The sequence below is a fragment of the Carassius gibelio genome, chromosome B3 (genome assembly GCF_023724105.1).
Source record: "Carassius gibelio isolate Cgi1373 ecotype wild population from Czech Republic chromosome B3, carGib1.2-hapl.c, whole genome shotgun sequence".
Taxonomy (NCBI): domain Eukaryota; kingdom Metazoa; phylum Chordata; class Actinopteri; order Cypriniformes; family Cyprinidae; genus Carassius; species Carassius gibelio.
This window is the reverse complement of record NC_068398.1, coordinates 29,777,991-29,798,190: the sequence shown is the minus strand read 5'-3', so window position 1 is coordinate 29,798,190 and position 20,200 is coordinate 29,777,991. Positions and strand designations below refer to the sequence as shown.

The window sequence follows — 20,200 nt, the reverse complement described above, 5'->3', positions numbered from 1 at the left end:
ATGAATCTCACGAAAACATCTGCAGGTCTGTTCTTTAGGACCACTACCTTTTTGTTTTTGTTTTGTTACATTATTTTTTTGGTAATAAGCACATTTCCCATTAAAAAAAATTTTTTTTTGGACTTCTCGGAGTTGATTCTCATTATTGTAATTACTGTAATACTGTAATTTTCAAGAAAATTACAGTAAAATAATATTTACGTAAAAAAGCAATGAAGGCAGTACTACACATACTACCAGGACTACCATAAACACTTATAAACAATATATATATATATATATATATATATATATATATATATATATATATATATATATATATATATATATATATATATATATATATATATATATATATATATGGGGTTATAATGCAAAAATGGGATTAAAAATAGGCTTAATTTTCTTATGCAAAATATATTTTCTCATTTTTTTTCCTTTTGATTTCAGAGGGAAATATGTCCTTGCCAGGTTTTCATGAGATTCACCCATTTGTAGCATCAAACTGTCAGATAAATCAAACTTCCTGACGTTGCGCAAGTGCAACTGCCAAGTGCAAACGCTCTCAACGTCATTCAGCATATCAGTTTCATCTCAACGAAATGTTTTTCCTCTTCTTCTTCTTTTTTTTTTTTTCAATGAAACATTTAAAGGTATAGCACACATTCCCGGTCGAGTTCTCACAGTTAATCTCATAACGCCATGATCTGTTCATAATAAAATCCTTCATAAACGTTTCAAAGACAGCACAATTAGGGATTCACAAACTGAATGAAATCAAACTAGCTTGAGGAGGTGAAGCACTGCAGCCAGACCTCCTCCTGGGAGCCTCAGAACGCTGCAGGTCAGTCCTTGGCGGCGTTGCTACTTTAAGGTTTCGGGATGTCAGATCTGCTGGAGACGGCAGCTGGAGAGGGACGGCGACATTAAAGAAGATTTTTCAAATGCGAATGTTCCCTCCACTAATCTCTGGATCACATAAAGACACTTCTGTCTGAATGCCTCTCCATATGTGCAACGTCACAGTTGAACTCATCCATCAATTTTTAATAAAGCTTTTGTTGAAACTATGCAGTTGAATTTTTTTTCAGGGGTTTGAAGGGCATCTGCCTATACACAACATGACAAAAGCTCAAAGCGAAAATGCCAAAAAAAATCCATCTTTTACTGCAGTTCTTAAAATACCCATGAGTTTGAAGTTTTTGAAGGACGCAACACAGAGAAAAGCATACATAATATCAACAAGAGTTGCTTCAGCCAGAGCCGCAAATACTCTTTTTTTGACCTTGAATGCGCAGACTGATTTATTTTCTCTTTTTTTCTTTTCTAATTAATCTCAGTCATTTTAGTTATTGGTCAGGCTGACGGCGAAGTCTCAACAAGCACAAAGCAAAGTAGAGGACGAAATAATCCTTTATTTGAAAACATGTAAACGTGTGTTTCTTTTGAACCATCTTTGTAAGTTCCCAGAGCAGTACTGGGACGTGGGTTACCTCTACAACGAGAATGCTTCCAAACTGACAGACGTGTCCTTAGGAATCAAAGAGACGGTCTTCACAAATCTCCAGGGCTGCTTTTGTGGCACCGCCAAATACCTCCACGTTGGCATCGATCCACGGCACCACGTTGCCGGGCATGTAGGCCGAGCAGTTGGCCATAGCGGAGATGTCTATAGGACGCAGGACTCTGTCCCACATGTTGAAGTGGCTCAACTCTCCTACGAAGGCTTGAGTGGCATCAAATCGTCCACCTACGATGTCCTGTGGAATAACAGCACATGTTACTAAACTAGGGATACAGTACAAACAGTAGTATTATGATTATTTAATTATGATTATGAATATTTTAGGTTTAGGTACAGTAGGTTCCCAGTTATTGCCATCACTATAATAAATACGGGTTACACTTTATTTTAATGTGTCCTTGTTAAAGTATAATTGCAGATTTAAGTACTGTTATTAACGGAACATTCAGGCAGAAGACGTGGTGTTTTTGAGTGTACTGTCACAAGGGCTGCTTTTTAAATCTGATCATAGTCCTATGTTGAACCCCTAGAAACCAAGATCCTCCTAATTAGACCCAGGCAAGGTTTATTAATCAACTAAGTGTTCAGGCAATGTACAAACTGTATTACCAGCTGATTTTGGAAATACTGTGCGTAGCTTTACACATTTCTAAAATCTTTGACTATCAGTGTTTTTAAAAACTCTGCAAACTGGGACTCTGCTCTGATCCAGACTCTAATGAGCCACCTCGCTGTCTGCTACAGTATGTAACCGTCTAATGCGAACCGATGGAAGCTCACAGGAGACTACACTAAAATCCTCGGCATGGGAAATTCTGCTGAGACCTGAAGTTAGTTAATCTGTCTACATACTTTGTAGCTCGCTGTCTGAATAAAACACATTAGGTGTGATTCTAGAGACATCTGATATTCCTTTAATGCCAGCCAACCCAATATCAGCCAAATCCATGGGTTTAGCCTGCTGGGTAAGGAAGCTAAGTTGATATGACCCATTTTGTCTTGAGAATTATAATTATAATTATGATAATCATTCATAATCAGTTACCCAGTGCGGCATGGGTGAGATCACGCATCCATTTTTGTTGGCAGTCAATAACAAATATACAAAATAAGTATAAGTATGTTTTCAAATGCGAGTTTTGAGTGTAGAGTAGCGCTTGTTGTTTGTCATTTCTCAGATCACAAATGCAGACATGGTTTTCTCTATGTGGTGCAAAACACAATGCAACGCTTTAAAAGACCCATAATAATGTCACCACTGGATGCAAGAAAAGCCTAGATTATAATGGGTTTTAATGTTTTTGTCTCGCTGCTCCCGGAAAGGGCATCACAGTATGGTGAGGTGTGTAACACGTAACACGCTTGAGGTATTCGGCCAATCACAACAAACTGGATTGCTGGCCAATCAGAGCACATTTTTCAGACAGATGAGCTTTGTAAAACAACGCTTTTCAGAAAGGCTTGTCAGAGGAGAAACAATAATGTACATTATGTGGAAAATAACATGTTTTTGAACCTTAAACCGCATAAACACATTTCGTTACACCAAATACACAAAATAAAGTTCTTTTTAGCAGCATCATATGACCCTTTTAAGATTATTAGAATGTTCTTTGTTCTTCTCATTAAGAAAAGTGTTTTTTAGGTTCTTTGGGAATGGTTCTTCTATGGCATTAATATGAAAAAAAAACACCTTTTGGAACCTTTATTTTAAAGAGTAATTTAAATAGATATGTAGCTTACAACACAAGCGTATTAATTTTTAAAAGAGTTCCAATTTTACTGCACAACAGGAATGGCCCAGGGGTTTAAAAGAGAATTAATATTCAGCAGGATTACTGCTTTAATGGCACTGACACTATCAGATGAGTAAAAAAAGTTTGAATGCAACTGACACTAACTTTGCAACATCGACACTTATTGAACTAAACTGAATCAACACTGAACTGAATAATGAGCTGAATAATGCTGATGACACTATTCTCTTTTATAGAGCAGCTTTCCAGCTGAAATTTAATTTATTTCATAATGAGGAATTACACAATAGTAACCCTGTTATATTTTCCTTCTTATTAATGTGTAACTGTTTTGACACAATGTGTATTGTATAAAGGGCTATATGAACAAATGTGACTTGATTTGACCCAGCTAACAGCTATTATTCTATCACTTCCTGCAATTTAGGTCACAGACTATGCTTTTTTATGCCCTGTTAAGCAGTGTGAATGCACTCAATGATCAAAGTAGCTCAGTGTAGGTGACCGGCAGATTATGTGTCACATGTGGATTTTGTGTGCTTGCTATCTGTGTCACATGTAACATTTCTCTCAAGAAGTCCCTGAGCTCTCATTGCTGCTGAGAGGTGACGTCTTCTCATCATCGCGTGTGAAGACTTATTATTATCGTTGCATGTCGCTTTTACGCTCTCCCTCACCCTCATGCACTCACCTGTTCTTGGCCCAGGATAATGACTCCTCCAGGTTTAATTGGGTGCCAGGGGGCCAAGTTCTCCCCAGTCCCTAGTCTCTCTCCATCCTGATAGGCCTCCCAGAAGCCGTCTCTGGTTGTCCAGGTGATGCAGATGTGATGCCAGCGGCCGTCACTCACAGCGAGAGGAAGCTGAGCTACCTGTAACAGAAAGGACCAAACCGTAGGGGGTTATTACTGCGGAAACCGAGGGTAAAAAGTGCATATTTAAGAAGAAGTAACTGCTTTCACAGTAATTATTCAGTAGATGTATGCCGGTTTCCTGCATTGTGTCCCTACAGACATAATCCTGAAATGCCTCACTCTAACTCACTTCCCATCAAAGACTATAACTAGATTTGCTGAAGAAGAAGTGTGAGTGTGTTAGCCGTTGTTACACTGCTAAGGTGTTTTGAGCTGTTATGTGGTTGCTAAGGCTGTTCTGGGTGGGTGGCCTTGTCAATAGAGTTCATCCTCGATCCCTAAATATGACTCAAGTTCTTCTTTACATGCAAGTCTATGAGTCTGATTGCTTAGAACTAAAATATCACACCTCTGCTCAACAAGCTGCTCAATTTGAGGTGACATTCATGTCCGTAACACAACAGGGTGTCACACATCAAATTTAACACTCAAGAGAGTGGGTTTGTTCAGACTGCTAAGCATAAGTGCAAGAAACGTATGGTTTTTCAGCTATTTTTAACTGGTGAATTACAGTAATTTCAATCGTAATCCATATGATTTGGAATTTTATTCAAAAATTAAAAATAATATTAATATTATTAAATAAAATGTTAGTCACTTGTATTTGTCATGCTGACCAACAGAAAGCTGCTTGGTTTGGAAATGACTTCTGTGTAAGCTGCACTTCAGACACAGACTACTGAAAACAGGCAAACGACTGCTTCTGGCCAAAATATGCGTCCATAATCCATAATAAAGCTTCCTCTAATAAAAATGTTTAATAAAAAATCCCCTGTTGTCCTCTCACATCAAAATCCCTCAATATTTTTGTTTTTCATTCTGTTTTAGATTGTTTTTGCTTGTACACAGTTTGATATGTGCATATTTCTCTCCTGATTCAGAGGAGATGTATTTTTCACTGGAGAAAGCAATATTATGGATTATGGACTCATATTTTGACCGGAAGCAATGGTTTGAAGTTAAAACGTCTCAATGATTGATTTGTATGGATTACTTGTGTATTATTGTGCTGTTTTTATAGCACCCATTCACTGTAGAGGAGCGGTTCTTAATTCTAGTTCTTGCAACCCCCTGCTCTGCACATTTTGTATGTCTCTTTTATCGCTTCATGTTCTATTTGAACGTAAGTGCCCTGTGAAGTAGACATCACAGGATAATTCTGCCATGATTCCAGTTTGAAGTGAACTTATATGTTCCATTTAAAGTGCATTGAAGTGTGCCAGACATGAATTTAAATTGTATTTATTTACCAAGGTATGTGATGTCACACTTTGTGTGAAGATGTACAGCGCAAATCTGTGAATGAATGTTCCAAAGTGAGGTAAACTTCAACAGATTTCCACTGCTCAGAGAGTAGGGAGCAATGAACATTGTGTCAATGGGAACACATTTCATGCATGGAGCTCACTTCTAACAAGCTGATTATCTGAATCAGGTGTGTTAACAAAGAGAGACATACAAAATGTGCAGAGCAGGGGGTCGCAAGGAAAGGAATTGAGAACCGCTGCTGTAGAGGATCCACTGGTGAGCAACTGATGAAATGCTAAATTGCCACAAATTTATTCAATTTTCAGTAAATTTTCATTTTAGGTTGAACTATTCCTGAATACACTATGTTCCATTGACTTCTATTCATACAAATGGGTGAAATAGGAAACACAAGCTTATGCGAATTTTGCTGCGTTCCAAAGTCAGGGAACTCTGACCTTCAGGTTTATTTTACATCGCGTGACCTCTTAGGGTTTGGATTACAGCATTGCAATAAAGTGGAGTAGATTGCATATTTTTATATTTTCAGTTGTGTTAGGTTTGACTGTTGCTCATATTATGACTGTTGCAATGTCTGTAGAAAACGTCTAGTGTGCAGCTAAAGGGAGGCTATAAAGTTTCTGGATGAATCAACATAACATAAACTACCCTCTATAAAGTTGTATCTTACGCCCCACATACTTTAACATAGTTTATATAGTTAATCTCCAAGCTAGACACACATTAAGTTTGACAGATACTGCACCTTGAGACTAGGCTTTTAATGCACTTAAGTTGAGAATTATGCAGAAAGTATGAAAACACAACATTCAGACAGACGTAACGAAGCACTGAGGTGTGATACATTCAGTGGAGTGGGAAGAAGCACTGAAGACACACTCGACAGGTAATCACATTCAGCATGGCAGCTTCTCTCTCGATTCTCATCACTTTCTTGTTCTTTCCAGGTTGACGTACACACTCACACACACACACACACACACACACACACACACACACACACACGAGCACACGCAGACACTGTACATGTATAATGCATGTTGTGCAGGGCTGCGGGGCAAGATGCCTCTCTCAATAAGGAAGATGCCAAACTGACACTTCCTGAGTGAGGTATCAGGGGAATTAGCAGGGCAGCAGAGTTCATTTTTATGAACTATTTTTAATGCTGTCAAACGATTAATCGTGATTAATCGCGATTAATTACATCCAAAATAAAAGGTTTTCTTTACATAATATATGTGTACTGTGTATATTTATTATGGATATCTAAATACAAATATATGAAGTGTATATTTATATAATTTATATAACACATTTCTCTTAAATATATACAAGTACATGCAAGTGTGTGTATTTATATATACATAATAAATATACACAGTACACACACATATGTTACGTAAACAAAAACTTTTATTTCGGAAGAGATTAATCGCGATTAATCGTTTGACGGCACTTGCAATCTCTTGCTCTCTCAAGACCCTCACTCAACAAAAACTAGTGGTGCAATCTCCTCCATAATGATCCAGAGATACAGCATCTATGTTTACTGAGACATGCTAACCTCATTTGCGAATGAGATATTGGAAGCAAATTTTCCCCAAAGAAAAGCAGCTCAGTTTCATATTCTTGATTTAGAACCACAAAGGACATATTTAATTAATTTATGTGTGCTTTAATACTAAACTTTGAAATCACTGAGGGTCTTGTGCAACAACAGCCTCTGAAAGATAATCAGCTAACTTTGAAAATCTTGTGTGTATCTCGCTGCAGCCAACATGCATGGTCAACATGAGATGTATTTAAGAAATGGGTTTGTTGAAGTTTTCTGAAACAATCTAATTGCAAAAATCTGATTTCAAAGGTCCTTACGCATTTAAAAATCTTAGGTACATATTTTGCAAAATTTATCTTTATATGGTATTTCACATATTTTTGATGGATGGATCAACTGTGTACTAGTAGAGTATCCAGTAATATATATATAGTATCCAGTAATATATATATATATATATATATATATACATATATATATATATATATATATATATATATATATATATATATATATATATATATATATATATATATATATACATACATACTTACATACATACATACATACATACATATATATATATACATATATAAATCTATATTACAGTTACGTAAAAGATGGTTACTTATGGGTGTCAGAAGCACTACAGTGTTCTGAGCGGTTGTTTACTGGCCTAAGTATATATTTTTTCAACATTTATCCGATTAGTGAGTGCACAGGTTTATTTAAATATACAGTGTTTATTTCCATTTTTATGTTTTAGCAATGTTTTAGCAATTTCTTTGTTTTTGAAAATGCCATAAAAAGATTACAGAATCAAGAAGTCTTCAAATATAAACAAAATAAATTTCTAGAAATTTCATTTTTACATTTTTTTTAATTTCAAAATATTTTAGTAAGGATAATGTAAAGTCACCTCATGCACACACAGACACGACATATTTAGTGACATTGCAGCCAGTTCGTTATCAAAATAAAATACAGTTAAAGGTGCTGTATGTAAGATATGGACTCTAAAGAATAAAAATACCATTATATGTTTGCAGATATTTAAAAAACATGCTAAGTTAACATACTTGTATATTTGAAAAACAGTGCTACAGTCAGTTATTCTCCTTTGAAAATGTATGTTCTGGGCTAAAATTTCGGTCTCTGTTTTGGTTTGTAAAAACCCGCCCACTGCTAGTTTACCCAATTGTATTTCAGCAGCCCAGGTTGCCAGTTGGCAGAAAACACAGTGTATTTATTTCATTCATCATCAAGTGCACTCATTAATGTTTGTGTCATAAATCTGGCAACCTAAGGGGCCGGAAAAAAAAACAAGAAAAAAAAAAACACACTTCAATGTTTTTATTTATTTGGACTGCAATACCTATTTCAACCACTCGATGTCAATCCTACATACAGCACCTTTAAAGAAACAAACACATTTTCATTGCTCCATACAATCTGTGACCTACACCTCAATGTGCTCATTTATCCGGTTTGAAAGATGATGTCGATGAGAGTGAGGTACAAAGTCTATTACATAATAGACTAAATAATATTTAAGCATCCAGATATGCTGCGAATTTGGAAAAATTTGGATTCGTACCAATCGAGGTATGCATCAGTTTCACCTTGAATTAATTTGTTTTTGGATTGACATATAGCCTTGATTTTAGAGGATTTGTTGTGGAGAGAAGGAAACTAATAATCAGCGGTGCACATAATTTTTTCAGCCTGGTTCTCATAAGAGAACCTGGAGATTTGGTTTGGTCCTCACACTGCATATAGCGTGACCCATTAAATATAACTATAGAAAATGAATTAATAATAGTTATAATATTATTGCACTTTATTTATTTAGTTTTATAAAATAATAATAAATAAACTAACTAATAGTGTGTGATAATATTATTAAAAATAAAAGGCAGTCCTAGTATTAAAAACAAATACATTTATTTTATAGTAAACTTAAAAATAAAATGCTAATATTTACTACTACTTTATTTGTTTGCATCTTTAAGAAAAATCGTTTATGTATTCCCCAATATTAAGTCATTTTGGATAAAAGCATCTAACAATAAATAAATAAAAGCATTTTCATCATATTCAAACTTTAAATCAGCAGGCTTTTATTTTGGCGGGTTGCCAGCAAGTAAGTATATGCGCTTCCTGGATTTAGCACTGCTGATTAAAGAGCGTCAGTGGATGAATGTCACGGTTTTGCATTGTGCTTTGAAAATGGCATGGCATAGCCTAGGTTTATGCTTTCAGGTTGAAAATAAAACGTATATAGTACAGTTTGTGATGTAAAATGGTAATTGTGTATTAACAGTTGTCAACCATGTTGGTAAGCAAATGCGCTGTCAGAACATATTTATATAACGCATTTTTATTTTTGGTCTCACATGCGGACCTGTGGACCTGCAGACCACTTATGTGCACCCCTGCTAATGACTGTGTTTATCATAAATAGCCTATATATATACACTGGTGTCACGGTTTGGTTCGGTACGGTTCGGTATAGATACAGCAAAAAGAAAAAATTGGCAGATAAATTTCCTTTATTTTTAAAAAATATTTTATTTATTAAAACTAACAAAGTATGTTTTTTTTTTACATTAAACAATGATGGAGCTATTCTTTACCCATCTTCTGTGGTGTTTTCTTAGCGGCATACTGTATAAAACAAAAACGAAAACGTTATATTGTTGTAGTAGTTATGAACAAATACAAAGATGTAACTTTTATGGAACTCTATAACTCTTTATATTGAGTGTGTTTTTACTCAATTGGTTCTCTATAGGGCTTATTATGTTTTTTGGAACAAAGCAGGAATTACGGTCTGGCTGGAATGGGCTCGTGAAGGAATATTGTAACGGGGCTCAATTACATTAAGCATGTTCTTAAAACCTGCGTTTTCCACTACAGAGTAAGGCGCTCGCTTACTCAGTACGCGCTGAAGGCTCGTTGCAAAATGGCTAAAGGGTCTTTCACACAGGACGCGGTATGCGCGGTGCTGGACCCTGGGCTCAGCGTTGCACTTCAGATACAACGCGATTTGCGCTGCACTATGCCAAGAGCAAAGTAGGTGGAGTTTTCAAAACTGCCCGTGCATACGTTCTATTTATAACAGTTCTTCTATCTAATAACGTGCAGGCCTGTTAATTGTATCGTACTGCTCAGGAAATTCCGACACAGTTCAGTACTAGTCCATTTTGATTTTCATGCTTGTTTGGATGCCCCTATCGATTGGTAAAGTGCACCCAAACACCAGACCTGTTGGTTATTGGAGGATCTTCTATTTCTGGTCTGTTAAACGCATTGGCTATTTTGCAACGAGCCTTCAGCGCATACTGAGTGAGCGAGCGCCTGACTGAGTAGCCTAACATAAACATATAACTATAAGTTGGTGTTTTTTTCTTCTTCGGGGGTGTCAGGGGCATTGCCTGTTACGTCGTTTGGGTTATTGGGCTACCTTGTTGAATGCATATCATTATATTTCAATTTTATTTTATTTTTTTCAAATATAATTAATTAGTCCAACGAACTGTTCGGTACATAATGCGTCCCGCATACCGAACCGAAAGCCTCGTACCCAATGGTTCAATACGAATACCCGTATTGTTACACCCCTAATATATATATATACCGTACCAGACCATTTCGGTACAATGCTTTCGGTACGGTGCACGTGTGTACCGAATGACCGAATGCAATATGTTGTTTGCGGAACATATACATTTTCGTGTTTCCAAACGAACATATTAAGTGGCGGAAGTTTCCGCGTTCAGCGCAAATCCCACCCTGCAGCTGATTCTAAGGCCGGTGACACACTGGCTGCGTGGCGTGAGCGTGGCGTTTCTGCTGCGTGTCAGTTGCATGACACCTGCTTCGCGTTTTCTGTGGCTTTACACACCAGAATCATGCCTGACGCGGCGCTGGCGCACTGCTGCTACTGTAGTTGACATAGAGGGAGACCGCTGAAGCGCCGACAGACCGGGATCTTGTCTTCACTACAACAATATCTATACTTCATGTTGAGCATAAATAGAGGAGAGCGTCAACAGTATTGACGGCAAAATAGACTATGTTTGACAGGTGCAATATGCCGGGATGTCACCGGCCTGAGGTTTTCAAAAGGCATCACGCGAGTGTGAACATCACTACAACTAGGAAAAAAAAAACGATTGTATTTCAAACGCAGCTCCCGTCGGCATTTAAACAGACCATTGCTCTTAATTCTGATCGGTCCAACGCAATAACGAAATCTGAGCAGGTCTAAAAACTGAAACTGTTGATGCTGCACTTTACACTTTGGAAAAGTTATATATATTTTTTTAATATGAGCAGGCCTACAAGCTGGGATTGGTAATGCTGCACTGTAATCATAGTTATTTATTTATATTTTTCATTATATTTTATTATATGATATTGGTTTGAGACTGAGAGTATTTTATTTAGTGGAGAACTTTGCAGCAGTATTTTATTTCTTTTTTTTCATTTTATATATATTTTATTAAAAAGTATTTAAAAAAATGTGTAAACAAATTGTTAAAAAAAAGAGTTTATAGTAATAAACAACCTGCAGTTTAATTTTTGCATTTCTTTCCCTTACTGTACCGAAAATGAACCGATCCGTGACTTTAAAACCGAGGTACGTAACGAACCGTGATTTTTGCATACCGTTACACCCCTAATAAATATTATATATATATATATATATATATATATATATATATATATATATATATATATATTCACGAGTAGTAGTAATGCGCGGGTTGTCCCATAACCTCATAACCTCATAAATTTTGATTCTTTCAAGAGATTCGTTGATTTTTTCAGTTCATTCACCAAAATGATTAATTCCGATTCGTTCACTGATTATTCAGTGACCATTTCTTCATATCACACAAATATGCCACAGCAGGAGGTGAAAAAGAGTGTCTTGTATTATGTCTTAAGTCAACGAACGTATTAACTTGTGACAAAAACTGATTTGGCTTTATTAAAGTGTGTATAATCGCAATAAATAAATAGCCTAAATAGGCTAAGTTGTTTTTCCAATGAAAATATCATAAGGTTTTCTTGCATAATTAAATATTTTAATTGTTTGGTCAGACAGTTCATACATAATATATTCACATTAATAAATCGGGGTTTAAACGTGGAGTTATGTTCTGTATGCTAAATATGAAAACAAGCGTATGTGCACAGTAGGCTACCTATAACAGCGCTTTGTATCTGCCGATTGCTGTTTGAGATTTACATTTTTGGCCGACTGACACCATATACTCTCATTCATTTCGTTCTCAAACAAGATGTATCAGTTCATTCAACTCGTTCACCTACGAGAAGATCGTATTCGTTCACTACATTCAACAAATCACATGCTCCTTCACATCTTTCTTGAGTAACTCTTTGACATGAAACAAGCTGCGCATGCGCTGCTAATAACGCCGTGGTCGCGTGCTGCTGTGGAGGGAGGAACTCCAGTGAATGAGAAATATGAGTCAGTGGATTCGGTGAACGAGAATGATTCATTCACCTAAAATATTTGTTCACGTATGAACCATCACTAGTGTAATTCCCTATAGGCTATATTAAATGTTTGGAATATATATTTTCATATTTTATTAGATTCTTTGATAAGGTTACAATACGAAGGTAAGTAGCAACGTAACTTCCGTGATGTCCCCTTTGCGCGGAGCGGGTCAGGGCGGGTCAAGAAATGTTACTATATTTGCTGGACGGGCTGGGGCTTTTTACATGTTTAGTAGCCTATAATTTGAGCAAAAATTAAAAGGCTGATACCAGGTCTCTTCCTGTTTTTCTTTTTGTGTAGAAAACGCTGTACTTTATTATTATTATCATTAGCCGTGTTTCCACTGTTGGGCCAGTGTGAGCCAGGGCTTAAAACTGCCTAAAAAACCCCATCATTTCAGCAACAAAGAGAAGTTATCTGGAAACTAAGAAATAAGTCACTGGAGCATGCGCGATCACAAAACGAACATGATAAAAACAGCCATTTGTTTGCATGCTTTGTTAAATATTTAAATCCAAAAGTATCAATGTTTTACTATAGAATAAGTGATACTTTGATCATGATGAATTAATTTATCATAACTGAAAATGTCACACAGAAAAGCGTTATCCTGCTTATTCAGTCGAGTCTGTTTCTGTTTATTTGAAGTCACAATAGCCTATATACATCACATTTAGAAATAATTATAATTTCTATGTTTTTATAAAAGCTCCCAAACAAAAACAATTATTATATTTGTATGACATAGGCTACGCAGATCTAAACTCTCGAGATGAGACTTATAACAGATAAAATAAGTTACTAAATAAATACACGATTGTGATAGAGAGTAAGAAGCTGACGTCTGATTTCTTCAAGTGGTCATATTTACCATGTTTACTATGGTAATGTTATTACTGAATTATTTTACATTGCTTAAAATATTTCTGCCTTGTTTAGTGATTATAATCCACATCGGATCAAGTTATTTCAAACACTCGCTGCCAACTGAAAGTAAGTTTTGAGCTCAACTTATTTTAAAAAGTCTTTAATTCTGGTGTTATAGCTTAACTTTCTGAAATGATCTGCAGCGCTGAGCTCTCCAGACGCGGAGAAACTCTGCTTTTGTTCATAACCACTTCTCTAACCCTGGCTGGCCTGCTTTGGCCCAAGGTTTTCGTCGGGCCAAAAAAACCCTGGCCATTGGCCTCGAGGAAGCACCAACGCGACTGGCCCTGGCACGAAGTGGAAATTTGGCTAATAGGCTATTGTTATTATTATTATTATTATTATTATTATTATAGACAAAGCATAAGCTGAAAAAAAAACCGTTATTAACTGGTATTTTATCTAGGAAAACTGGTTGCAGAATGATAATAATACAGAGGATTGCAGGAACAGAAAACTTAAAATACCGATCAGATTTTTTTTTTTTTTTTTTTTTTTTTTACACTTCAAGCCTAGTGTAAAATGATGTAAAATTAGATATAAAAGTATTATTTAAAATTAGATAGAAATCTAATTTCAACATTTGTTATGATTGTGTTATTAACATCTTTTAATCAAATTTTCATTTAGGGCTTGAACTAATCATTAAATCCTTGTAATGAGCATTTTATATACATATGTCTCTGAAATATGCATGGTAAAGCTTTTTTGAAATTTTGTGTTGCATGAATGACAAATGATGTATTGTGTGTGTGTGTGTGTGTGTGTGTGTGTGTGAGAGAGAGAGAGAGAGAGAGAGAGCATAGTAGTTATCCTGAGCTGTGACAAATGATTTTTTTTAAGTACAAATATTCAGTGTAGCCTGAGTTAACATAAATTCAAGAAAACTACACAACAATTATCCACTTGATACAATGCTGTTTAAAGTAGTTTTAGATGAAATTTAACATCTCACACCACATGGCAGTTTAATTAATTAGTATTTGATCTTCAAGCCCCTTCGTGTAATTTGTATTAAAATAAAAATCAGGCTGTGAAAACCTTTTATTTAACAAACCTTTGGGGACCATTTAAAATGAACTAGCATATTTTTCTATGAATCATATTTAGACGAGTGCTATTTTTAAGACAAAAGCACTTACGATATAATGCCAGGCTTGTATTAATTGTCAACAAAACAATTATTCATTTAACGAGACTGTTATTCAGTACTAGGGGGAAATCTGATAATTGTTCCAAAGAAACACAATGAATAAAAACACAAATAGCTTTGCTGTATCTCATAAAGTCTCACTCACCTTATCATTGACGAGCAGCTCCATGGGGCTGTTTCCCCACTCTATCAGCACAATCTCATTGGCTTGTCCCGGGACGCCGTAAGAGAACGGGGTTCCGATTCCAGGACTGGCACTGGACTTGAGCCACATACACACAGTGAAGGCGTACATCTCTGGCAAGCTCTTTTTGATGCGGCCATACAGGTAGTTGGTGCGCAGAGGCAGAGATACCTTAAAGTCCTCTGGAGATTTGAATGCACTGTTACCTGCAAAGAGAATCAAGGGAGATGTTTGCATTCTGAATACAACAGCACAAATTTGTCCATCCAGTGCTAACAGATGGGGGCTGCATAAATCCCATATCCAAAAGGCCAAAAGGAGTGGTAAAGCCAATCAAATGACTGTATATTAGCCAGTTCATTTACATGCAGATATTCTCACACAAAACTAAATCTATCTGCCACAGGCAACACATTCTGCCATAGTGGTAGCTTTGTTTCATCTTTAAACATAAAATTGGCCCAATGCATTGAAGTTTATGCAGTGAAGCATTAGCTAAAGGTTTCCCCTGATGCTGTGTTGAGCGCTGGTCAAGTGTTTACAGATTCCACAGTGACCTTTCAAAGAGCAGCCAATGATTTACAAGCAATCTGCATGATGGATTCCATGCTGCCTTTGCCATGACGGCTCCCCATGGCTTTGCACCTAAATTGAGATTTACCCATGTTTTTAGTTCATATAACCATTCAAAAATTTGGGGTTAGTAAGATTAAAATAATAATAATAATAACAACATTAATAATACCTTGATTCATTAAGGAAGCATTAAATTAATTAAAAGTGACAGTAACTGATTTTATAGCAAAAACGTACCTGTGGGAACTTTTTCGTAAAATATGAGAAATACGTAGCGCCATGTACGTTTCGTGACATATTTGATGTGAAATGTCTGTGCGATATGTGTCTGTGAAATGTGTGATGCTAAAAGAGTGATGTTTTTTTTCCTTTGGAACAGATGAATGTATATATGGTATGTTTTATGTGACGTCGCTTTTGTATGCGTCACTGCAGTTCTGAGTGTAATATGCATTGAGAGGTGCTATAAGAGTAAAGCTCTGTGACATTTTAACCCTTTGAGCGGTACGGCCCCACGTGTGCCATTTTTATTTCCGTGCCCCTGGGAGTACGGTCCCACATATGCGATTTAGACTACTCGGGCTCATGGCATAAACGTACCTGGGTGCACATTTTAGCGAGACACGAAATACGTACCAATAAGTATGTATCACTGCAGTTTCCAAAAGAAATGAACACTAGAGGCAGTAAAACTCTGACACCTTTTATTCCTTTTCAGACAAATTTACAGAGTTTCAATTAATAAAGCGTATTTTTCGCAGAATTACTTGAAGAATATCATGTAGTGACTTCAAAACAATGTTAATATGCTGGGAGATTTGAAAACTGATGCTTCTGAACATTGATATCGCACATATCCAGCTTTATATCTATGGGTTTTTAGAGGCGGTAGGTTTGTTCGGTAGCTCACGGAGTTCGGAGATGGACTTCACAGGCGAGGAGCTCCAGTTCGAATCCCATGTAACCACAGTTTGACAAAGCCGTTCAAATCTGCATATAAGTTAGTTGAAACGATATAAACAAATGCGTTTTTATATCAGTTTTGCATTTGTTAACACTATCGGGTAGGTTTAGGGTTGGGTTTGGTATAGGGCATACATTTTAGCGACGGTCCCCGGACCTTTGAATTCTGAACTGCAACAATACATACCAGAAGCAACATAATAAAAACACAGCAATACGTAACTAGATTAACGTAATCAAAAGTGCCAGGGGTCATGTATGAAACCTGTGTTTTAGCGCCAATCAGTGGACATTTCTCTTTTAAACTGTTGCGAAACATGAAGTGAGGTACGTAAAAATGGTCTTGCAGAAACGTACCCAGGGATACGTATTTTTATTAGACTGGGTTGGATTTAGAAGGTTCAGTGACGTCTAAAATTGTAAAATTTTGTTACAATGATTTCTGAAGAATCATGTGACATTGAAGACTAGAGTAATGACGCTGAAAATTCAGCTTAATTTTTAATTTTATTCACACGAATAAAAACAGAAAACAGTTTATTTTAAAATGAAATAACATTTCACATTATTACTATATTTTTAAACAAGTAAATGCATCCTTGGTGAGAACAAAGACGTCTTTCAAGACCATTAAAGTCTCTTTCTGACTTCAAAGTGTTGAGTGATATTTATTTAATTAATGATTTATTGTTTGTTTTATTGTTTTGTTTTCTGCAATACCTTCTCATCCTTTATTTGCTGTCATGCGATGTTTGTTTAGTTTGCTTTCCCCCTCAAGGACTGCTTTTGTTCTGTGATATATCAAAACAATCAGAAGCACTTTTTTCTCATCTAAGCTCAAAAAAAAAAAAAAAAAAAAAAAAAAATTCGCTGTGAATGTGTGTATATTTCATGTTTGCTTTCTTTACCAGCTCGTTGCCCTTCGGTGGCGCTTTCTGCGATGGTTTCACGTGGAGTTCAAAGTGTATGATGCTTACATTGAGTGAGAAAGGGCTTTGACTAGTCTACCTATCCCATACTGGGGACAGCAGGTAAAAAGAGATGTTTTGAACTGGTAGGGCACCACATCAGTGAGAGAAAATGATGGATTCTATTTCATTTGACATGACTGATTGAATAATTCATGTCTGATAGCAACCCTACTTTTCTCCAGCTCGGTGATCCTCTCCAGTAGTGAGTTGAGTGTGTTCTCGGTGCGCTGTCGGTGAGCGGTCGTCTCGTTGTACAGCTGGCTCTTTTCCTCCTCCAGTTCGGCCACTCTGGTCAGCAGCTGGCTCTCCAGGTCAGTCAGACGGCGCTTCAGCAGGTCTCTCAGCTCATTGGGAAACATCCCACCTGTTGAGTTGGCACGCAGCTGCTGCTGCAGGACAAAAAGACACCAAATATTAATCTGCCTCCTGCTGTTATAGCCAGAAATTGTTCATAATTACCTTCTGGGTATTTCTGATATGCTGAATTAATGTTGAATGCTTTAAGGGGGTCCCACTTTATATTAAGTGTCTTCAACTACTATGTACTTCTATCAAATTATATATAATATTAAATTATGTTTAGATGTATGTAAAAATTTAAGATCACCGAATCAACCTAATTATATAAATGTATACCAAACAAACTATTTATTATGGGTTGAATCAATTAGAAACATCTCTTTATGTTAAAAATGGAAGGTTACCACCTTTTCATTGTAGATACAATGTACGTATTGTATTCAGTGGTGTACTACAAAACACTTTCGACTATTGAAGTGTAAAGAATGTAATGTTAGGGACAGGTTTATTAGTATGGGTAGGTTTAAGGTTGGGTTAAGAACAAGGGTCAACAGTGATATTATAGGATACACTTTATTTGAAGGTTTCCTTTTTAAAGTGTATTTATACATATTAATACTGAATAATATTTATTAATACATGTACTTACTATATGATTAGGATTAGGGTTTGGCTTACTTGCAGGTAATTATGCATAATTAATTGTTGTTATATTAGTAAGTACATGTAAAATGTGTAATGAAGACAATGAAGTGTTACCAAATTATACTGTAGTTGTAATTACAGGAATTAGTTACAGATGCAATTACAAGAAGGCATTTTTAAATATAAGCACACTGTAAGAAAACACAGTAATTTAGCTTAAGACACCATTTGGGTCCATTTTGTTTTTAATCAAAATGGTTGTTATTCAGTTTGTAATTTTATTAAATTGATTTGTTACTAACTAATTTAACCCAACCAGAGTGAAAAAATTGTATTAATTTTTATCCAGTGATCCTGTATGAATTCATTTTTTCCATATTCCATATCCACTTGGCTATTAACGAGAAGTGATATGTCAGTTGAGTAATACACCAAAATCTTCCAACAGCCATGTCAACTGGTGCATTTTAGTTTCAGCAGTTCTGTGAATGTATCATTTGCTCTTTTTGTATTTCCTATGCAGCTATGCCGTATCTGCACCGAGTCTCTGAAAAACGCAGTGGTCACTGATTGCAATTTCACCTAAAACAGCTTGGCTCCAAAATGGGGTTTGTGCATCAGTGCCACAGAAGACACATTTGGGTTCTCCAAAGAACATTTCAGTTTACATTTCTTAAAATAGCCGCTTTTTGAAGGACATTTTAAGAACTAACTTTATAATTGTCACTATAAATAACTTTTAGTGGAACCATCGAATCTTTATTTTTATTTTTTTTTAAAGTGACGATTAAAGGTCTTTGCACTGCCAGTATATATTTAAAATAACGGCTTAATCTGTATCTGCTCACTACTTCTCATCTTCAAACAGAAAAAGTCCCTCCCTCTACGTGACATGGCTCTTATGACCTTGTTTTGACAGGCGCAAATCAAGCATCACTAATAAGCAAGACCAATTTTCACAGATCATTAGAGCTCTATTTTCCTTAAAAGCATTACAAATGGCTCTTAAGTGCCCATGATCACTCATCAGCATAAACTCTCACCTCCAGGTTCTCCAGACGGTCTTTGAGGCTCTGCATGGTCTTGCCCAGCTGCTCCACGGTCTCGGTGGGGTCACGCGGCAGATCGCCCATCGTGTTTTTACTATAATCCTTTCTGCGCGCGCTGCCCCGCGACCTGGCGTCCGCCTCGCAGCGCGCGAGTTTGGAGTTGAGCTCTTTGATGGTGCCCTGCTGACTGACGATAGTTTCCTTCTGCTGCAGGATGGTCTCTCGAAGCTGAATGATAGTATTCCGCAGTTCTTCCTCCTGGGGACTTGTGCTTTGGACCCGGTTGGTCGTTTCCACCGGGCAACTGAGGTCGGTGCCCGCTGGCACGGCGGTGCACACGAAGCGGTTTCCCTTCGCGCCGCTCGCGCCAGCCGCTTTTCCGCTCCCCGATGCATATGAAAGCAGCAGTGCCACAAAAAGAGCTCTCATGACGACCGTGTGTCTCTTAAAAACTTGAGTAAATTTCGGTTAGTTAGACTAAGAAGACAGTAAAATATTCCACAATAAAATCAGATCTTCAGAAAAACATGTGAGTGTGTTATTTAAATAAAACGAATATAGCTCCACCACGTCGCGCTAATAAAAATCACTCAAAACAAGCACAAGAGCGAGAAAACACAGATTAGCTGTAGTTAGCAAGGAAATCCAAAGATTTTTCTTGTACAAACCGAGAGCTACTCTCTTCGCACAGTCAGTGAATGTGTTAAACAAACTGTTGGAGTCCTTCTCACAGACGCGTCAAACGCATTTAACTCCGCCACTTTAACAAAATCACTCACAAACAAGTAGCTGTCCAAGCGAAGAGCGGTTTCCAGACCGGATTAATATAGAGACTCAGGCGCGCGCACTTTGGCTCCGCTGGAGAAGCGCGCGGATT

The 20,200-nt window shown here is 36.7% G+C and overlaps 1 protein-coding gene across 1 annotated transcript; it reads right to left on the bottom strand.

Moving 5' to 3' along the window:
• Nucleotides 1–368: 368 nt before the first annotated feature.
• Nucleotides 369–20,140, bottom strand: nptx2a (neuronal pentraxin 2a). The gene is made up of 5 exons (XM_052553262.1): nucleotides 19,318–20,140; nucleotides 17,502–17,718; nucleotides 14,781–15,025; nucleotides 3,974–4,153; nucleotides 369–1,760 (listed from the first exon to the last, which is right to left on the bottom strand). The coding sequence occupies exons 1-5, from the start codon at nucleotides 19,750–19,752 to the stop codon at nucleotides 1,533–1,535; spliced, it is 1,305 nt and encodes a 434-aa protein (XP_052409222.1). The 5' UTR covers nucleotides 19,753–20,140; the 3' UTR covers nucleotides 369–1,532.
• Nucleotides 20,141–20,200: the final 60 nt, after the last annotated feature.

Bases quoted from the DNA above. Each gene is read 5' to 3' on its own strand.
- nptx2a (XM_052553262.1), bottom strand. From the start codon at position 19,752: ATGAGAGCTCTTTTTGTGGCACTGCTGCTTTCATATGCATCGGGGAGC. The intron at 17,719-19,317 runs GTGAGAGTTTAT...TTTGTCCTGCAG, and splicing joins ACCGTCTGGAGAACCTGGAG to CAGCAGCTGCGTGCCAACTC. The intron at 15,026-17,501 runs GTAGGGTTGCTA...TTCTCTTTGCAG, and splicing joins GATCACCGAGCTGGAGAAAA to GTAACAGTGCATTCAAATCT.